General features: G+C 38.1%; 1 protein-coding gene across 2 annotated transcripts in view; it reads left to right on the top strand.

The window, feature by feature from the left end:
• Window positions 1–16760, top strand: part of PACC1 (proton activated chloride channel 1) — a 226370-nt gene that overhangs the window by 85799 nt on the left and 123811 nt on the right. For both annotated transcript variants that reach the window (XM_053712437.1, XM_053712436.1), the window contains one exon: window positions 15489–15631. In XM_053712437.1, the coding sequence (XP_053568412.1) occupies window positions 15489–15631 (143 nt within the window). The remainder of the gene's footprint in view (window positions 1–15488; window positions 15632–16760) is intronic.

Here is a 16760-nt window from a genome sequence, read left to right as displayed (position 1 = left end):
TGTTCTCTTGCTATCTTTATTTAAAAAGTAGGAATGTAAAGCATAGGAGCCAGCCCATTTTTGGTTGAGAACCTGGGTTATGCTTGCTTATTGGTGGCTAAATGTCAGCCACCGATAAGCAAGCGCTATCCATGGTCCTGAAACTAAAATGCGCCGGCTCCTATGCTTTACATTCCAGCTTTTTAAATGAAGATACCAAGAGAACAAAGAAAAATCGATAATAGGAGTAAATTAGAAAGTTGCTTAAAATTGCCTGCTCTATCTGAACCATTAAAGGAAAACAAAATAGCAGATTGCTCTTGTAATGGCAATGCCCATACAAATACCCCTTTAGGGGCAATAGGTAGCTTAGGTTTTTTAGACTTAGGTTTTTTTATTTTGGGGGGTTGTGTGGGTGAGGGGGGTTACTTTTAGGGGGTAATTTGTAATTTTTTAATGTAAAAGAGCTGTTTAATTTAGAGCAATGCCCTACAAAAGGCACTTTTGTAGGGCCTCTTTTACATAGAGATGTTCAGGTGATATTTTCTAGTCAGCTTTTTACAGCTATGCTGCATCACTTTCAAGTGTTTAAACATTTGGGTGTCATGGCCCTTTAATGTTTTTTATATGCCTGTCAGAGATATTGAGGCATAGTTTTTCATCTAGAGTCTATTTTTCTTGTAGTCTGTTTTTGAAAGACTAATAAATATAGTAGAATTGCATAACTAACAAATGCTTAGTAAAAAGGTAACGCAGAAGCACTTATTATTAGTAGTAGTAGTAGAAAAATGTAAAATTTCTTCCATTTGCTGCCCCCCGCTGTATTATGTGACAGTCGTCAGCAAATCACAGACTCCTATACATATAACCTGATAGGAGCCCGTGCCCCATAAAGGGTTCACATAAAAAATTCTTACAAATAAGTAAATTGGATATATATATTTTTAATTGTGTGCTCTATCTGAATCATAAAAAATGTTTTTGACTTGATTGTTCCTTTAAATAATTATGCTTTACTGAGAGTGTATGTGTGCTTTGTTGGTATATACCAGGTTTACAATATAATTTATTGATATCTTAGCAGTTGCCAACCAATAAAATGTATAACAATATATTTATTAAAGTTAATATTTCTTTCATGTAATTGGCAAGAGTCCATGAGCTAGTGACGTATGGGATATACAATCCTACCAGGAGGGGCAAAGTTTCCCAAACCTCAAAATGCCTATAAATACACCCCTCACCACACCCACAATTCAGTTTTACAAACTTTGCCTCCTATGGAGGTGGTGAAGTAAGTTTGTGCTAAGATTTCTACGTTGATATGCGTTTTGCAGCATTTTTGAAGCCCGATTCCTCTCAGAGTACAGTGAATGCCAGAGGGATGTGAAGGGAGTATCACCTATTGAATGCAATGGTTTTCCTCACGGGGGTCTATTTCATAGGTTCTCTGTTATCGGTTGTAGAGATTCATCTCCTACCTCCCTTTTCAGATCAACAATATACTCTCATATTCCATTACTTCTACTGATAACCGTTTCAGTACTGGTTTGGCTATCTGCTATATATGGATGGGTGTCTTTCGGTAAGTATGTTTTCATTACTTAAGACACTCTCAGCTATGGTTTGGCACTTTATGTATTTATATAAAGTTCTAAATATATGTATTGTACTTATATTTGCCATGATTCGGGTTTTCAGTATATTTCCTTTTTGCAGACTGTCAGTTTCATATCTGGGAAATGCTTTTTTATGAAAATGTATATCTTACCTGGGGTATATTCTCTTTTTCAAATTGACTGTCTTTTAAATTCGCGGGCAGAATAAGGCTCCAGAGGGCGCAAAATGCCAAAATTTATTGCGTCATTCTTGGTGCGAGATTTTTTTGCCGCAAAGTTACGTCCGTTGACGCAAATTCGTCATTTACGGCGTCTTAGTTGATGCCGAGTCCTTCACAAGGTTGCGTCATCTATGACGCGAGTGTGTCGTTTTCAGACGTTTTTGGCGGCAAAAAATATTTTTCTGTTTGTTGTGCGTCATACTTGGCGCCAAATATTTTCATTATTTAAAACCCCATTCCTTTTTGCCTCTTACCTTTTTCTATGTCAGAGGGCTATGCTGTTTGCATTTTTTCCCATTCCTGAAACTGCCATATAAGGAAATTGATCATTTTGCTTTATATGTTGTTTTTTCTCTTACATTTGCGTACTTTTGCGGAAGATAGTACTTCTTTTAAAGATCCTTTAGATAGGAAACTTGAATCTTATCTAAGGAAGGCTTATTTATATTTAGGTCATCTTCTTAGGCCTGCAATTTCTTTGGCTGATGTTGCAGCTGCTTCAACTTTTTGGTTGGAAACTTTAGCGCAACAAGTATCAGATCATGATTTGTCTAGCATTGTTAAGTTGATTCAACATGCTAATAATTTCATTTGTGATGCCATTTTTGATATCATCAAAATTGATGCTAGATATGTCTTTAGCTATTTTAGCTAGAAGAGCTTTGTGGCTCAAATCTTGGAATGCTGATATGACTTCTAAGTCCAGATTGCTTTCTCTTTCTTTCCAAGGTAATACATTATTTGGTTCTCAGTTGGATTCAATAATTTCAACTGTCACTGGGGGGAAGGGAGTTTTTTTTTCCTCAGGATAAAAAACCTAAAGGTAAATCTAAAGCTTCTAACCGTTTTCGTTCCTTTAGATATAATAAGGAGCAGAAATCTAATCCTTCCCCAAAGGAATCTGTTTCCAATTGGAGGCTTTCCTCAAATTGGAATAAATCCAAGCCTTTTAAGAGATCAAAGCCAGCCCCAAAGTCCGCATGAAGGTGTGGCCCTCAATCCAGCTCAGCTGGTAGGGGGCAGATTAAAATTCTTCAAAGATGTTTGGATCAATTCGGTCCAAAATCATTGGATTCAGTGTATTGTCTCTCAGGGGTACAAAATAGGATTCAGAGTAAGACCACCTGTGAGAAGATTTTTTTCTCTCATTCATTCCAGCGAACCCAGTAAAGGCTCAGGCTTTCCTGAAGTGTGTTTCAGACCTGGAGTTATCAGGGGTAATCATGCCAGTTCCGTTTCAGGAACAGGGCCTGGGGTTTTATTCAAATCTATTCATTGTTCCAAAGAAAGAAAATTCATTCAGACCAGTTTTGTATCTAAAGATTTTGAATCGATATGTAAGAGTACCAACTTTCAAGATGGTGACTATAAGGACTATTTTGCCTTTTGTTCAGCAAGGGCATTATATGTCCACAATAGACTTACAGGATGCATATATTCATATTCCGATTCATCCGGATCACTATCCGTTCCTGAGATTCTCTTTTCTAGACAAGCATTACCAATTTGTTGCTCTTCCTTTTGGCCTAGCAACAGCTCCAAGAATCTTTTCAAAGGTTCTCGGTGCCCTACTTTCTGTAATCAGAGAGCGGGGTATTGCGGTGTTTCCTTATTTGAACGATATCTCGGTACTCGCTCAGTCTTTACGTTCTGCAGAATCTCACGTGAATCGACTAGTATTGTATCTTCAAAGACATGGTTGGAGGATTAATTTACCAAAAAGTTATTTGATTCCTCAGACAAGGGTAACCTTTTTAGGTTTCCAGATAGATTCAGTGTCCATTACTTTGTCTCTAACAGACAAAACACGTTTGAAATTGGTTGCAGCCTGTCGGAACCTTCAGTCTCAGTCATTCCCTTCAGTAGCCATGTGCATGGAAGTTTTAGGTCTCATTACTGCAGCATCGGATGCAATCCCATTTGCTTGTTTTCACATGAGACCTCTTCAGCTTTGTATGCTGAACCAATGGTGCAGGGATTATACAAGGATATCACAATTAATATCCTTAAATCCCAATGTTCGACTTTCTCTGACTTGGTGGTTAGCTCACCATCGTATAATTTTAGGGGCCTCTTTCGTTCGTCCAACCTGGACTGTGATCACAACAGATGCGATTCTTTCAGGTTGGGTAGCTGTTTGGGGATCTCTGACAGCACAAGGGTTTTGAAATATCAAGAGGCGAGATTACCAATCAATATTTTGGAACGCTGTGCAATTCTCAGAGCTCTTCAGTTTTGGCCTCTGTTGAAGAGAGAACCGTTCATTTGTTTTGAGATAGACAATATCACAACTGTGGCATATGTCAATCATCAGGGTGGGACTCACAGTTGTCAAGCTATGAAAGAAGTATCTCGGATACTTGTTTGGGCGGAATCCAGCTCCTGTCTAATTTCTGTGGTTCATATCCCAGGTATAGACAATTGGGAAGCGGATTATCTCAGTCGTCAGACTTTACATCCGGGAAAATGGTCTCTCAATCCAGATGTGTTTTCTCAAATTGTTCAGATGTTCCAGAAATAGATCGGATGGCTTCTCATCTAAACAAAAAACTTCCCAGGTACCTGTCCAGGTCCAGGGATCCTCAGGCGGAAGCAGTGGATGCGTTGACACTTCCTTGGTGTTATCAACCAGCTTATATTTTTCCGCCTCTAGTTCTTCTTCCAAGAGTGATCTCCAAAATCATCATGGAGCAATTGTTTGTGCTGCTGGTGGCTCCAGCATGGCCTAACAGGTTTTGGTATGTGGATCTTGTTCGGATGTCCAGTTGCCAAACTTGGCCACTTCCATTAAGGCCAGACCTTTTATCTCAAGGTCCGTTTTTTCCATCAGGATCTCAAATCATTAAATTTGAAGGTATGGAAATTGAACGCTTAGTGCTTAGTCATAGAGGTTTCTCTGAATCAGTGATTAATACTATGTTGCAGGCCCCGTACTTGGTGCGCGGCTTTTTGACAGATTTATTGATAACTTAGGCAACTTTTTTCAGGTCCGCGGCGGCGAAGGTAGGCGAGCTTAGGCGGGCGTATTGGGCCGGCGAAGGCAGGAAAGTTGACATGTTGATAACTACCCCCCATTGAATTATATGTATGTAGAAACTAGATTATGAATCAATTATACACACTTATTCCGTTACACTATTATATAAAACAGATCATAAAAAAAATATATCTTTAAAAATTAACCTAACTCACAATAAATACCACAAATGAGAATCCCAGCACAGTCTATAATTATCCAGCTTAGTTCAATCCAATATCAGAATATGGACTATTATCTTAACAATGCTTAATTATAACTACCAGAGATTTAACCACAATAACCAATTTAGGTACAGTTCTGAAAGAGTTCACAGTAATAACTGACCTATAAATCTGGAGTGCAAAATCCTGTCTAGCAATTAAATTACTTAGCACTAAATATGACTGGTTCTAATTTACGCAGGACTATGGATATAAATTTAAAATACCAAATATGCTCTTTAAATTACCATCTGAAATCTAACTGTAGCTTTAGAATACCTTGATTTAAATAATAAATGTACACTTGCTTATACTTTGGGCAAGGGGCAAAACACAAGGCAAGTACTCTTGTAATACTGTGTTTTATGTATCTCATTGTATCCTTTTGCAAGTGCTGCTGTAACATTGTGTCTTATGTGTTTACTTGGTTCCCACTTTCATAATAATGCTCAATATCTTCATACTCCTTTTTGCTACCTCTTGTCTCTATAACAAACTACATTACTCAACTACTCCTTCTCCCTCTCCACCTGCACTGTTCATTAGCCCATCTCTCTTATACGCACCTTACTTTTGTACTCATGGACTTTACCTATTCCTAAACACTCTCTCTCCCCCCTGCACTTCAGCCTAAAAACAATCTCATTACTGCAAATCTGCTTCTCATGTCACTCTCCCTCTTGCTCATACTAGCTGCAAGCAACATCTCCCCTAATCCTGGTCCCCCACAACCTCCTAGCCTTTCACATCCTTGTGTGCCTTTCAATAGACTTCATAAACAAAACTCTGGTAACCTTAATCGCATTCCTCTTACATTTAAAACCACCTTCCCCTTCACTTGTGCACTCTGGAACTCTCGCTCTATTTGCAACAAGCTCACTTCTATCCATGATCTTTTTATCTCCCACTCTCTTAACCTTCTGACTCTTACAGAAACCTGGCTCTCTGCTTCAGACACAGCATCCACTGCTGCACTGTCACATGGGGGTCTCCATTTCAGCCACACTCCTAGGTCTGGCAATAGACAAGGAGGTGGTGTTGGTATTTTACTTTCCTCTCCTTTCAACAAATACAGCCATTCTCTTCACTCACATTTTCTTCATTTGAAGCACACCTGATTAGTTTATTCTCTCCCCTCTCTATACGTGTTGCAGTCATATACCGCACCCCTGGCTCCCCAACTCAATTTCTAGATCACTTTGCTGCCTGGCTTCCTTATTTCCTTTCCTCAGACACCCTTGCCCTCATTCCTGGCGACTTCAACATCCCTCTTGACAATCCCACTGCCTCCTCTGCAAAACAACTTCAACTCACTTCCTCTATCGGCCTGTCACAATGGACTGACTCTCCCACTCACAAAGATGGTCATTCCCTTGATCTGATTTTCACCTATCGATGCACTATCTCAAATTTCACAAACTCCTCTTTTACTCTCTCTAACCATCATCTCCTAACTTGCAACATCACTTCCCTACCTATAACTCCCCCTCCCTCTACCCCTCAAACCAAACTTCACAGAAGCACTAAGTCATTAGATCTGCAACAGCTTGCTAACTCTCTCAAACCTCTCCTCTCATCCATCACCTCCTTTTCCTGCCCTGACCAATCTATCTGCCAGTATAACTCCACCCTTACATCGGTCATTGACAATCTGGCCCCTCCAACCATAACTCAGAAACCACACTCTCATCCTCAGCCCTGGCATACTCCTCTGACACGGTACCTACGCAGATGTTCCCGTACTGCTGAGCAACACTGGAGGAAATCTTGGAGTTCAGCTGACTTTCTTTACTACAAGTTCATCCTGACATCCTACTATTCTGCCCTTAATCTTTATAAGCAACAATACTTCTCTAATCTCATCTCTACTCATTCCTCTAACTCAAAACGTCTGTTCTCCACGTTCAATACTCTTCTCCGCCCACCCCCACCTCCTAAATCAACTTCTCGCTCAGCTCAAGATTTTGCTAGCCACTTCAATAACAAAATTGACTCCATCAGAAGTGAAATCAGCTCTCAACATACTACCAATCTCCCACCCCTCAAAAGCTCACAATCATCCAAAACCCAAATATCCAAAAATGCAGCTCTTTTGCCCCTGTTAACGAGGACAAAGTTTCTGCTCTTATACTGTCCTCCCACCTCACTACCTGTTCCCTTGACCCCATCCCCTCACAGCTACTCCCCTCCCTCTCTTCTACCCTCACCCCCGTACTCACACACATTTTCAGCCTCTCCCTCAGCACTGGTATATTTCCCTCATCTCTAAAACATGCACTGGTTACACCTATCCTCAAAAAAATCTTCCCTTGATCCAACCTCCCCATCCAACTACCGCCCTATTTCCCTACTCCCTCTTGCCTCAAAGCTCCTCCAAAAGCTAGTATACGCACGTCTATCCCATTTCCTTACACTAAACTCTCTTCTTGACCCACTGCAATCTGGATTTTGTCCCCATCACTCTACAGAGACAGCAATTGTCAAGGTTACCAATAACCTACTTACAGCAAAATCCAAAGGCCTCTTCTCTCTGCTTATCCTCCTTGACCTGTCTGCAGCCTTTGACACTGTTGACCACCCTCTTCTGCTCCAAACCCTCCAATCATTTGGCATCTGCGACACAGCTCTCTCGTGGTTCTCTTCCTATCTGACTAACCATACATTTAGTGTAGCCTTCTCCGGAGCATCCTCTGCCCCGTTACCACTTTCTGTTGGGGTACCTCAAGGCTCTGCCCTCGGTCCCCTTCTTTTTTCAATCTACACGTCATCATTAGGTCCCATGGGTTTCAATATCATTTGTATGCCGATGACACCCAAATCTACCTCTCTGCACCAGACCTACCTCCTTCCTTACTAACTGTCTTTCTAATATCTCATCTTGGATGTCCTCTCACTACTTTAAGCTAAATCTCTCCAAAACTGAACTCATTATTTTTCCCCCTTCCTCCAATGTCTCCACCCCCAAATTTTCTATAACTGTTGATAATTCCATCATTACCCCTACCCTGCATGCCCGATGTCTTGGGGTCACACTTGACTCAGATCTTTCCTTCACTCCTCACATTCAGTTCTTGGCTAAAGCCTGCCGCTTCCACCTTAAAAACATCTCTAAATATAGACATTTCCTTACACAAGATACAACTAAGATTTTAATCCACTCTCTCATCCTTTCCCACCTCGACTACTGCAACTCCATCCTCTCTGGTCTAGCTAGCTGCTGCATAGCTCCTTTACAATCCATTATGAATGCCTCTGCCAGGTTCATCTTCCTTACTCGTCGCTCTTCATCTGCTGCACTTCTCTGCCAATACCTTCACTGGCTTCCTCTTGCCTCTAGGACTAAACACAAAATCCTCACTCTGACATACAAAGCCCTCAACTGCACTGCTCCCCCCTACATTTCAGAACTTGTCTCCAGATACTCTCCCTCCCGTCCCCTTCGATCAGCTCAGGATCTCCTCCTCTCCTCCACTCTTGTTACTTCCTCACATTCCCGTTTACAGGACTTCTTCAGACTGGCGCCCATCTTGTGGAACTCCCTGCCTCGCTCCACAAGACTCTCCCCTAGTTTTAACAGCTTCAAGCGCTCCCTAAAAACTCTACTATTCAGGGATGCATACAACCAATACTAACCTTTCCTAACTCCATTGCTTTCCCCTTGAATCCCTTAGAATGTAAGCCAATGAGCCCAGCTGTTTGCAGAACGCCTTCATAAGAGCCGACTACAACAGTGAAACTCTCGGCAGGGCCCTCTACCCACTTGATCCCTACAAAAGCTATCCTGTATACCGACTATGTTGTTGGCGCTCTACAAATACCTGATAATACAAATACCTGATAATAATACTTTACCAGATCACCAGTGAGTGTTCAGCTTCCAGCATTTCTTGTGGGTCATATAAGAAGAATTTAGCCCACTATTGCAAGGATACAGGCCTCAAAATTTTTATCTTTCTATTCTCAAGAAAGTGTCCCAAAATGGCAGAGAAGATACTTGGCACAAAATCTGTGTGTTTCTCTCTCAAAAAATTATGCTTCTTTGAGTCTGTCCCTTTGTCTAGTGTGTGTTGGTTCTTGTTCAAGATAAACCCCTCCTTCTTTTCTTTAATCATTTCCACAAGAATTGTATAGGCCCTCGGAGCTGAACATATCATTGGTTATTTGGGAAATCAAAGAAGAAAAAGAGGGCACCTCATAGTGTAAATAGGTCTGGATAATACCTCTTAGATAGTGAAAAATAAGAGGCTTACCAGAAAATGTTGCACCGTACTCTTGACCGTTGGTTGTGGGTGGACTAGCACTTAACAGTGGCTAGTACACTGGTCGAACTCGTTAGTTGGCTGTGTCTCCAAACTCCTTAGCTCGGTCACAGTTCTAGTTCCTCTGGCTTAGTCCCAGCTGTATTCCAGAGATAACCACTTTGTGAATAAGAACTTGATGAGATAGTGTTCCTTATTGAACCGGCATATAGAGACAACTTCCGAAAGTTCCAAATAAAAAGAAGCTTTATTTCTTGTAACACTGCAACGCGTTTCTCGACCAAATAGACTGGTCGTTTCCTCAGGCAATACAAACTGAATAAAATTCATTAGATTTAACAACATTAAATACATGTGTGCAAATGAAACGGAAGTTGTCATGATCACAGGGATCCAATGGTAACCTTAATTAATCAATACATAAAATTTCTTTCAAAACGGCTCTGTTTCCAACATTGATAATAAAACAATAATTAAAAACTTTGTCATCTTCCAGCAACTGAGTATTATGAATGTATATATACAATTATTAAAAACAAACCTTTCTGATATCAGCACATTTGTTAGCGTGAATGATGTAGCAGGTCAAAAGTGTCTCAATTGTAACTGCTGGTGTGTGTCATTAAAGTGATATTTCAAGACAAAATTTTTTGAAATAAAGTGTTTCTAACTATTAATTATTATCTTATTCGGTGCTCATACACTAAAACTTCTTTTTCTTGTATATTTGGTTTCTCATTATGTTATTCGATTGGATACATCTTGCACAAACGAAAATGAGATTCTAACAATTTTATAATATATTGGCATCCTCTCTAAGAAGTATCTATCTGTTGCCAACTAGCATTAGACCTCATGAGAGACAACCAATTGATGGTGTTGTTATAGTTCTAAAGCAATAATTCCACAAATAGAATGTATTTTGGTCGCATTATTTTAAACATTTTAATTTAGTGTGTAACGCATCGGTTTTCTAATGCATCAATTGTATTTTGACATTCTATACTCTTGTGTTTGAGGCTCCCTAACTAACAAAATATGATGTTATATATATGAAACTTTGTTATTCTATTTCATGATTTCACCTAATTTTTCATAGATTTATACGTATATATATTCCACATGTATAATTACATCAAATGTACAAGTGTGTTTTCTTTTCAATAATTAGTGTTTTTCTAGTGTGCACAAATAACCTCCCCCTGGTGTTATATGTATTAAGAGACCTCTATATTTTAAAATGTACCCTAAGTTTGAAAATTTCACAATTGTCCCTAAAACCATTGTACGATCATCGACTGTAGTATGAAAAAAAATATATATATATTTTTTAGATATATTCAGTCACCTATTGTAAGTGTCTGAATTATTTTGATAGCCCGGCATATGAAAAGATACAATGTCTATTTCATAAATGTATTAATGTCCCAGTATGAAAAAGAGATATAAATAATTGTAAAACTTTTGTATATATCCATTATGAATCATTACCACAGTAATCATCACAGAAGTTGGATCAACAATGTTCCATACAGTCAGTTTAGACGGATATTGAGGAATTGCACCGAATACAATACCTTTTTAGAACAAAGTCATATACTATACAATAGATTCATAGAAAAAGGTTATCCTCCTAGTCTTTTGAACCAAGCACTTGCAAGAACAAAATTTTTCATACTACAGTCAATGATCGTACAATGGTTTTTGGGACAATTGTGAAATTTTCATACTTAGGGTACATATTAAAATATAGAGGTCTCTTAATACATACAACACCAGGGGGAGGTTATTTGTGCACACTAGAAAAACACTAATTACTGAAAAGAAAACACACGTGTACATTTGATGCAATTATACATGTGGAATATATATATACGTATAAATCTATGAAATATTAGGTGAAATCATGAAATAGAATAACAAAGTTTCATATATATAACATCATATTTTGTTAGTTAGGGAGCCTCAAACACAAGATTATAGAATGTCAAAATACAAATGATGCATTAGAAAACAGATACGTTACACACTAAATTAAAATGTTTAGAATAATGCGACCAAAATACATTCTATTTGTGGAATTATTGCTTTAGAACTATAACAACAGCATCAATTGGTTGTCTCTCATGAGGTCTAATGCTAGTTGGCAACAGATAGATACTTCTTAGAGAGGATGCCAATATATTATAATATTGTTACAATCTCATTTTCGTTTGTGCAAGATGTATCCAATCGAATAACGTAATGAGAAACCAAATATACAAGAAAAAGAAGTTTTAGTTTATGAGCATCGAATAAGATAATAATTAATAGTTAGAAACACTTTATTTCCAAAATTTTTGTCTTGAAATATCACTTTAATGACACACACCAGCAGTTACAATTGAGACACTTTTGACCTGCTACATCATTCACGCTAACAAATGCGCTGATATCAGAAAGGTTTGTTTTTAATAATTGTATATATACATTCATATTACTCAGTTGCTGGAGGATGACAAAGTTTATAATTATTGTTTTATTATCAATGTTGGAAACAGAGCCGTTTTGAAAGAAATTTTATGTATTGATTAATTAAGGTTACCATTGGATCCCTGTGATCATGATAACTTCAGTTTCATTTGCACACATGTATTTAATGTTGTTAAATCTAATACATTTTATTCAGTTTGTATTGCCTGAGGAAACGACCAGTCTATTTGGTCGAGAAACGCGTTGTAGTGTACAAGAAATAAAGCTTCTTTTTATTTGGAACTTTCGGAAGTTGTCTCTATATGCTGGTTCAATAAGGAACACTATCTCATCAAGTTCTTATTCACAAAGTGGTTATCCCTGGAATACAGCTGGGACTAAGCCAGAGGAACTACAACTGTGACCGAGCTAAGGAGTTTGGAGACACAGCCAACTAACGAGTTCGACCAGTGTACTAGCCACTGTTAAGTGCTAGTCCGCCCACTAGCACCGGTCAAGAGTACGGTGCAACATTTTCTGGTAAGCCTCTTATTTTTCTCTATCTAAGCGGTATTATCCAGACCTATTTACACTATGAGGCGCCCTCTTTTTCTTCTTTGATTGCCTAGATTATACCACACACCGGGAACCAGAGGAGCGGCCTCCCTTCTGAAGAAATCTTCAAGACTCATTTGTTTGCACCTATTTGTCCTTATTATTTTGGGTGAAATATTTATATCCTTTATTTTGGCAACACCCGTGTACTTTTGCTAATTAGCCAAAACATAGCCAACACGCACCTATCACCATCATAGACTTATAAGAGCGCGTCCCTTCAGTTCCCTCTATGGGAATTGTTCAGTCTTTATTTGGGAAATGCCTCCCTGAGCAGCCAAATACCTTTTGGTTGTAATACAATTTTTGAACTATTGGTGGCAGCAGACAACCAGAAATGCAGTCTCACCATCTATACTGCTAACAGTAAATACTGATTGAGCTTGCATTCTATTAGCTGTTCCAATCAGCCAATAGGATTGAGCTTGCATTCTATTGGCTGTTCCATCAGCCAATCGGAATCTAAGGGACACCATCTTGGATGACGTCACTTAAAGGTACCTTCATTCAGCTTTAGTCCGTCGGAAGAAAAGGATGCTCCGCGTCAGATATCTTGAAGATGGACCCGCTCCACGCCGGATGGATGAAGATAAAAGATGCCGTCTGGATGAAGACTTCTGCCCGTCTGGAGGACCACTTCGCTCGGCTTGGATGAAGACGTCTCCCGGTAAGTTGATCTTCAGGGGGTTAGTGTTAGGTTTTATTAAGGGTGTATTGGGTGGGTTTTATTTTTAGGTTAGGGTTCGGGCGGCAAAAGAGCTAACTGCCCTTTTAAGGGCAATTCCCATCCAAATTCCCTTTTCAGGGCAATGGGGAGCTTAGGTTTTTTTTAGATAGTATTTTATTTGGGGGGGTTGGTTGTGTGGGTGGTGGGTTTTACTGTTGGGGGAGTTGTTTGTATTTTTTTTACAGGTAAAAAAGCTGATTACTTTGGGGCAATGGCCCGCAAAAGGCCCTTTTAAGGGCTATTGGTAGTTTAGTTTAGGCTAGGGTTTTTTTTTATTTTGGGGGGGGCTTTTTTTATTTTAATAATGCTATTAGATTTGGTGTAATTAGTTTAAATATCTGTAATTTGTTTATTATTTTCTGAAATTTACTGTTGTTGTTGTTTTTTTGTACTTTAGCTAATTTATTTTAATTTAGGTAATTGTATTTAATTTAGTTAATTTATTTAATTATAGTGTAGTGTTAGGTGTTAGTGTAACTTAAGTTAGGTTTTATTTTACAGGTCAATTTTGTATTTATTTTAGCTAGGTAGTTATTAAATAGTTAATAACTATTTAGTAACTATTCTACCTAGTTAAAATAAATACAAACTTGCCTGTAAAATAAAAATAAACCCTAAGATAGCTACAATGCAACTATTAGTTATATTGTAGCTAGCTTAGGGTTTATTTTATAGGTAAGTATTTAGTTTTAAATAGGAATTATGTAGTTAATGATAGTAATTTTTATTTAGATTTATTGTAATTATATTTAAGTTAGTGGGTGTTAGGGTTAGGGTTAGACTTAGGTTTAGGGGTTAATAACTTTAATATAGCGGCGGCGACGTTGGGGGCGGCAGATTAGGGGTCAATAAATTTAGATAGGTGGCGGCGATGTTAGGGACAGCAGATTAGGGGTTAATAATATTTAATGTTTGCGGGGCGGGAGTGCGGCGGTTTAGGGGTTAATATGTTTATTATAGTGGCAGCAATGTTGGGGTGGCAGATTAGGGGTTAAAAAGTGTAGGTAGGTTGTGGCAACATTTGGGGTGGCAGATTAGGAGTTAATAAATATAATGTAGGTGTCGGCGATGTTGGGGGCAGCAGATTAGGGGTTCATAAATATAATGTAGGTGGCGGCGGTGTCCGGAGCGACAGATTAGGGGTTAGAAATTTTATTATAGTGTTTGCGATGCGGGAGGGCCTTGGTTTAGGGGTTAATAGGTAGTTTATGGGTGTTAGTGTACTTTTTAGCACTTTAGTTATGAGTTTTATGTTACAGCGTTGTACCATAAAACTCTTAACTACTGACTTTTAAATGCGTTAGGGATCTTGACAGGGTAGGCTGTACCGCTCACTTTTTGGCCTTCCAGGACAGACTCGTAATACCGGCGCTATGGAAGTCCCATAGAAAAAATACTTTACGAAGTTTACGTAAGTCGTTTTGCGGTAAGTGTGCGGTACACCTAAATCTTCAAGACTCGTAATACCAGCGGGCGTAAAAAAGCAGCGTTAGGACCTCTTAACGCTGCTTTTTTACCTTAATGCACAACTCGTAATCTAGTCGAATATGTTCCATACATGGTCCATTTAATACCATTTATTATTTGGTCAGTCTGAGGCACATATTGAATATTTGAAAATTATACAATTTCATTTTATATGAAGTTCTAATTTCCCCTTTTAAAATCAAGATTTACATTCTTATATGGTCAGTCTGAGGCACATATTGAATATTTGAAAATTATACAATTTCATTTTATATGAAGTTCTAATTTCCCCTTTTAAAATCAAGATTTACATTCTTATATGCTTTCAGCACTCACAGGGTAAAGATGTTTCTCTGTTTTCTCTTGCTATTTTCCATTGATACGTTACGTCTGAGGTTCGTGTATTTGAACTCAGTATGGGACAATTTAACACCTAGCATATATTTGGGCTTCAAATGATTACTTCAGACTGAGTGACTAACATTCACAGGGGGTCTGTAATTATATTACACATCTTGGGCAGGAAATCCATATATGGGCGTTCAAACTTGAGTGTCATTCTAAGATTTTACAGATGTGAGTTCCTTTATTCTCAGATGTTCTGTAATCAGGAGAAATGGGGGGGGGTTGGTCTGTTGTGGTTGTAGCCCACACAACTCATGTCAAGGGAGATTTTAGCTGACATAAAATATCAAAATGTATTTGATACATATGTAGTTTATTTAATGCTATTCACAGGTACCCTGACAGGTTTAATCACTGAAGAGTATACTAATACCTTGATTTTATTTGTAGCATTGTGGTGGGCCAGTTATTTTAATACCTTTTGCTTTTGATTGGCACACTGTAGCTCACAGTATGGCAATAGTAAATGTTACCATCATCATTTTTGATACTTTTTGTTTTGTAGAAACAGGCACTTATAGTACAAGGCCCTCGTGACGTCAGGAAAAGGGAATTGGTGTTCTTACAATTCCACTTGAATGAAACTATGCAAGATTTCAGTGCTATTGATTACCTGCTCTTCTCATCATATCAGACATTCATTGCAAGGTAAGCCGGGTCTGGATACCAAACAATTTTATAATCATAATGTTGCTAATGCTCAGGAGAATTAGCAGCAGTAAAAAGAGCCAAATATATAATTGTAGAAAGCAGCACAAGTTCAACAATTTCATACAACCAAAACACCTGAATATGGAATCTTCATAATAGTAATTTCACAAGAGTAAATATATGGTCACTAAAGACCTATAAGATGCATTGCTGCATATTCCATTCCATACTGCACAACATCTGTTTTTTATATCTGCATTGAGGATCCGCATTATCAGTTTGTTGCCCATCCTTTTGATCTATCTACAGAAACCAGAATACGATTTCAAATTGCACTTCAAGAATAACGAGATCTTTTGATTAAACCAAAAGTAGAATAATCTGAGTCGGATCAAATAAAAAAAGTCAGTAAATATATATATACAGTAAATAATGGACATCAAAGTCAGAAGTATGCTAGTGATGTACACCAGTTTTTAAAGGACACTGAACACAATTTTTTTCTTTCGCAATTCAGATAGAAAATGCAATTTTAAGCAACTTTCTAATTTACTCCTATTATCAAATTTTCTTCATTCTCTTGATATCTTTATTTGAAAAGCAAGAATGTAAGTTTAGATGCCGGCCCATTTTTGGTGAACAACCTGGGTTGTTCTTGCTGATTGATGGATAAATTCAACCACCAATAAACAAGTGCTGTCCAGTGTTCTGAACCAAAAATAGCTTAGATGCCTTATTTTTCAAATAAAGATATCAAGAGAACAAAGAAAAATTGATAATAGGAGTAATTTAGAAAGTTGCTTAAAATGACATGCTCTATCTGAATCACTGAAGAAAAAATTTGGGTTCAGTGTCCCTTTAAGCTTTTTCTTCTTCTTCTTCTTTTTTTTTTTTTAAGGGACAGCAAAGTCAAAATTAAACTGCACACTTTATTATAACATTTGCTTTCTTCACATAGTATCCTTTGTTGAATAATAAATCTAGGTAAGCTCAGGAATGTGCACGTGTCTTTAGCACTTTATGGTATCAGTGTTTGCAACAATGTATTGCATTGCATTAAACATTGTTGCAAACACTGCTGCCCTTGAGTGCTAAAGACACGTGTACAATCATGAGCTCCTATGAA

The sequence above is a fragment of the Bombina bombina genome, chromosome 4, assembly GCF_027579735.1.
Source record: "Bombina bombina isolate aBomBom1 chromosome 4, aBomBom1.pri, whole genome shotgun sequence".
NCBI lineage: Eukaryota > Metazoa > Chordata > Amphibia > Anura > Bombinatoridae > Bombina > Bombina bombina.
Note: the sequence above shows the minus strand (reverse complement) of the source record. Positions and strands in the feature narration are given on the sequence as shown.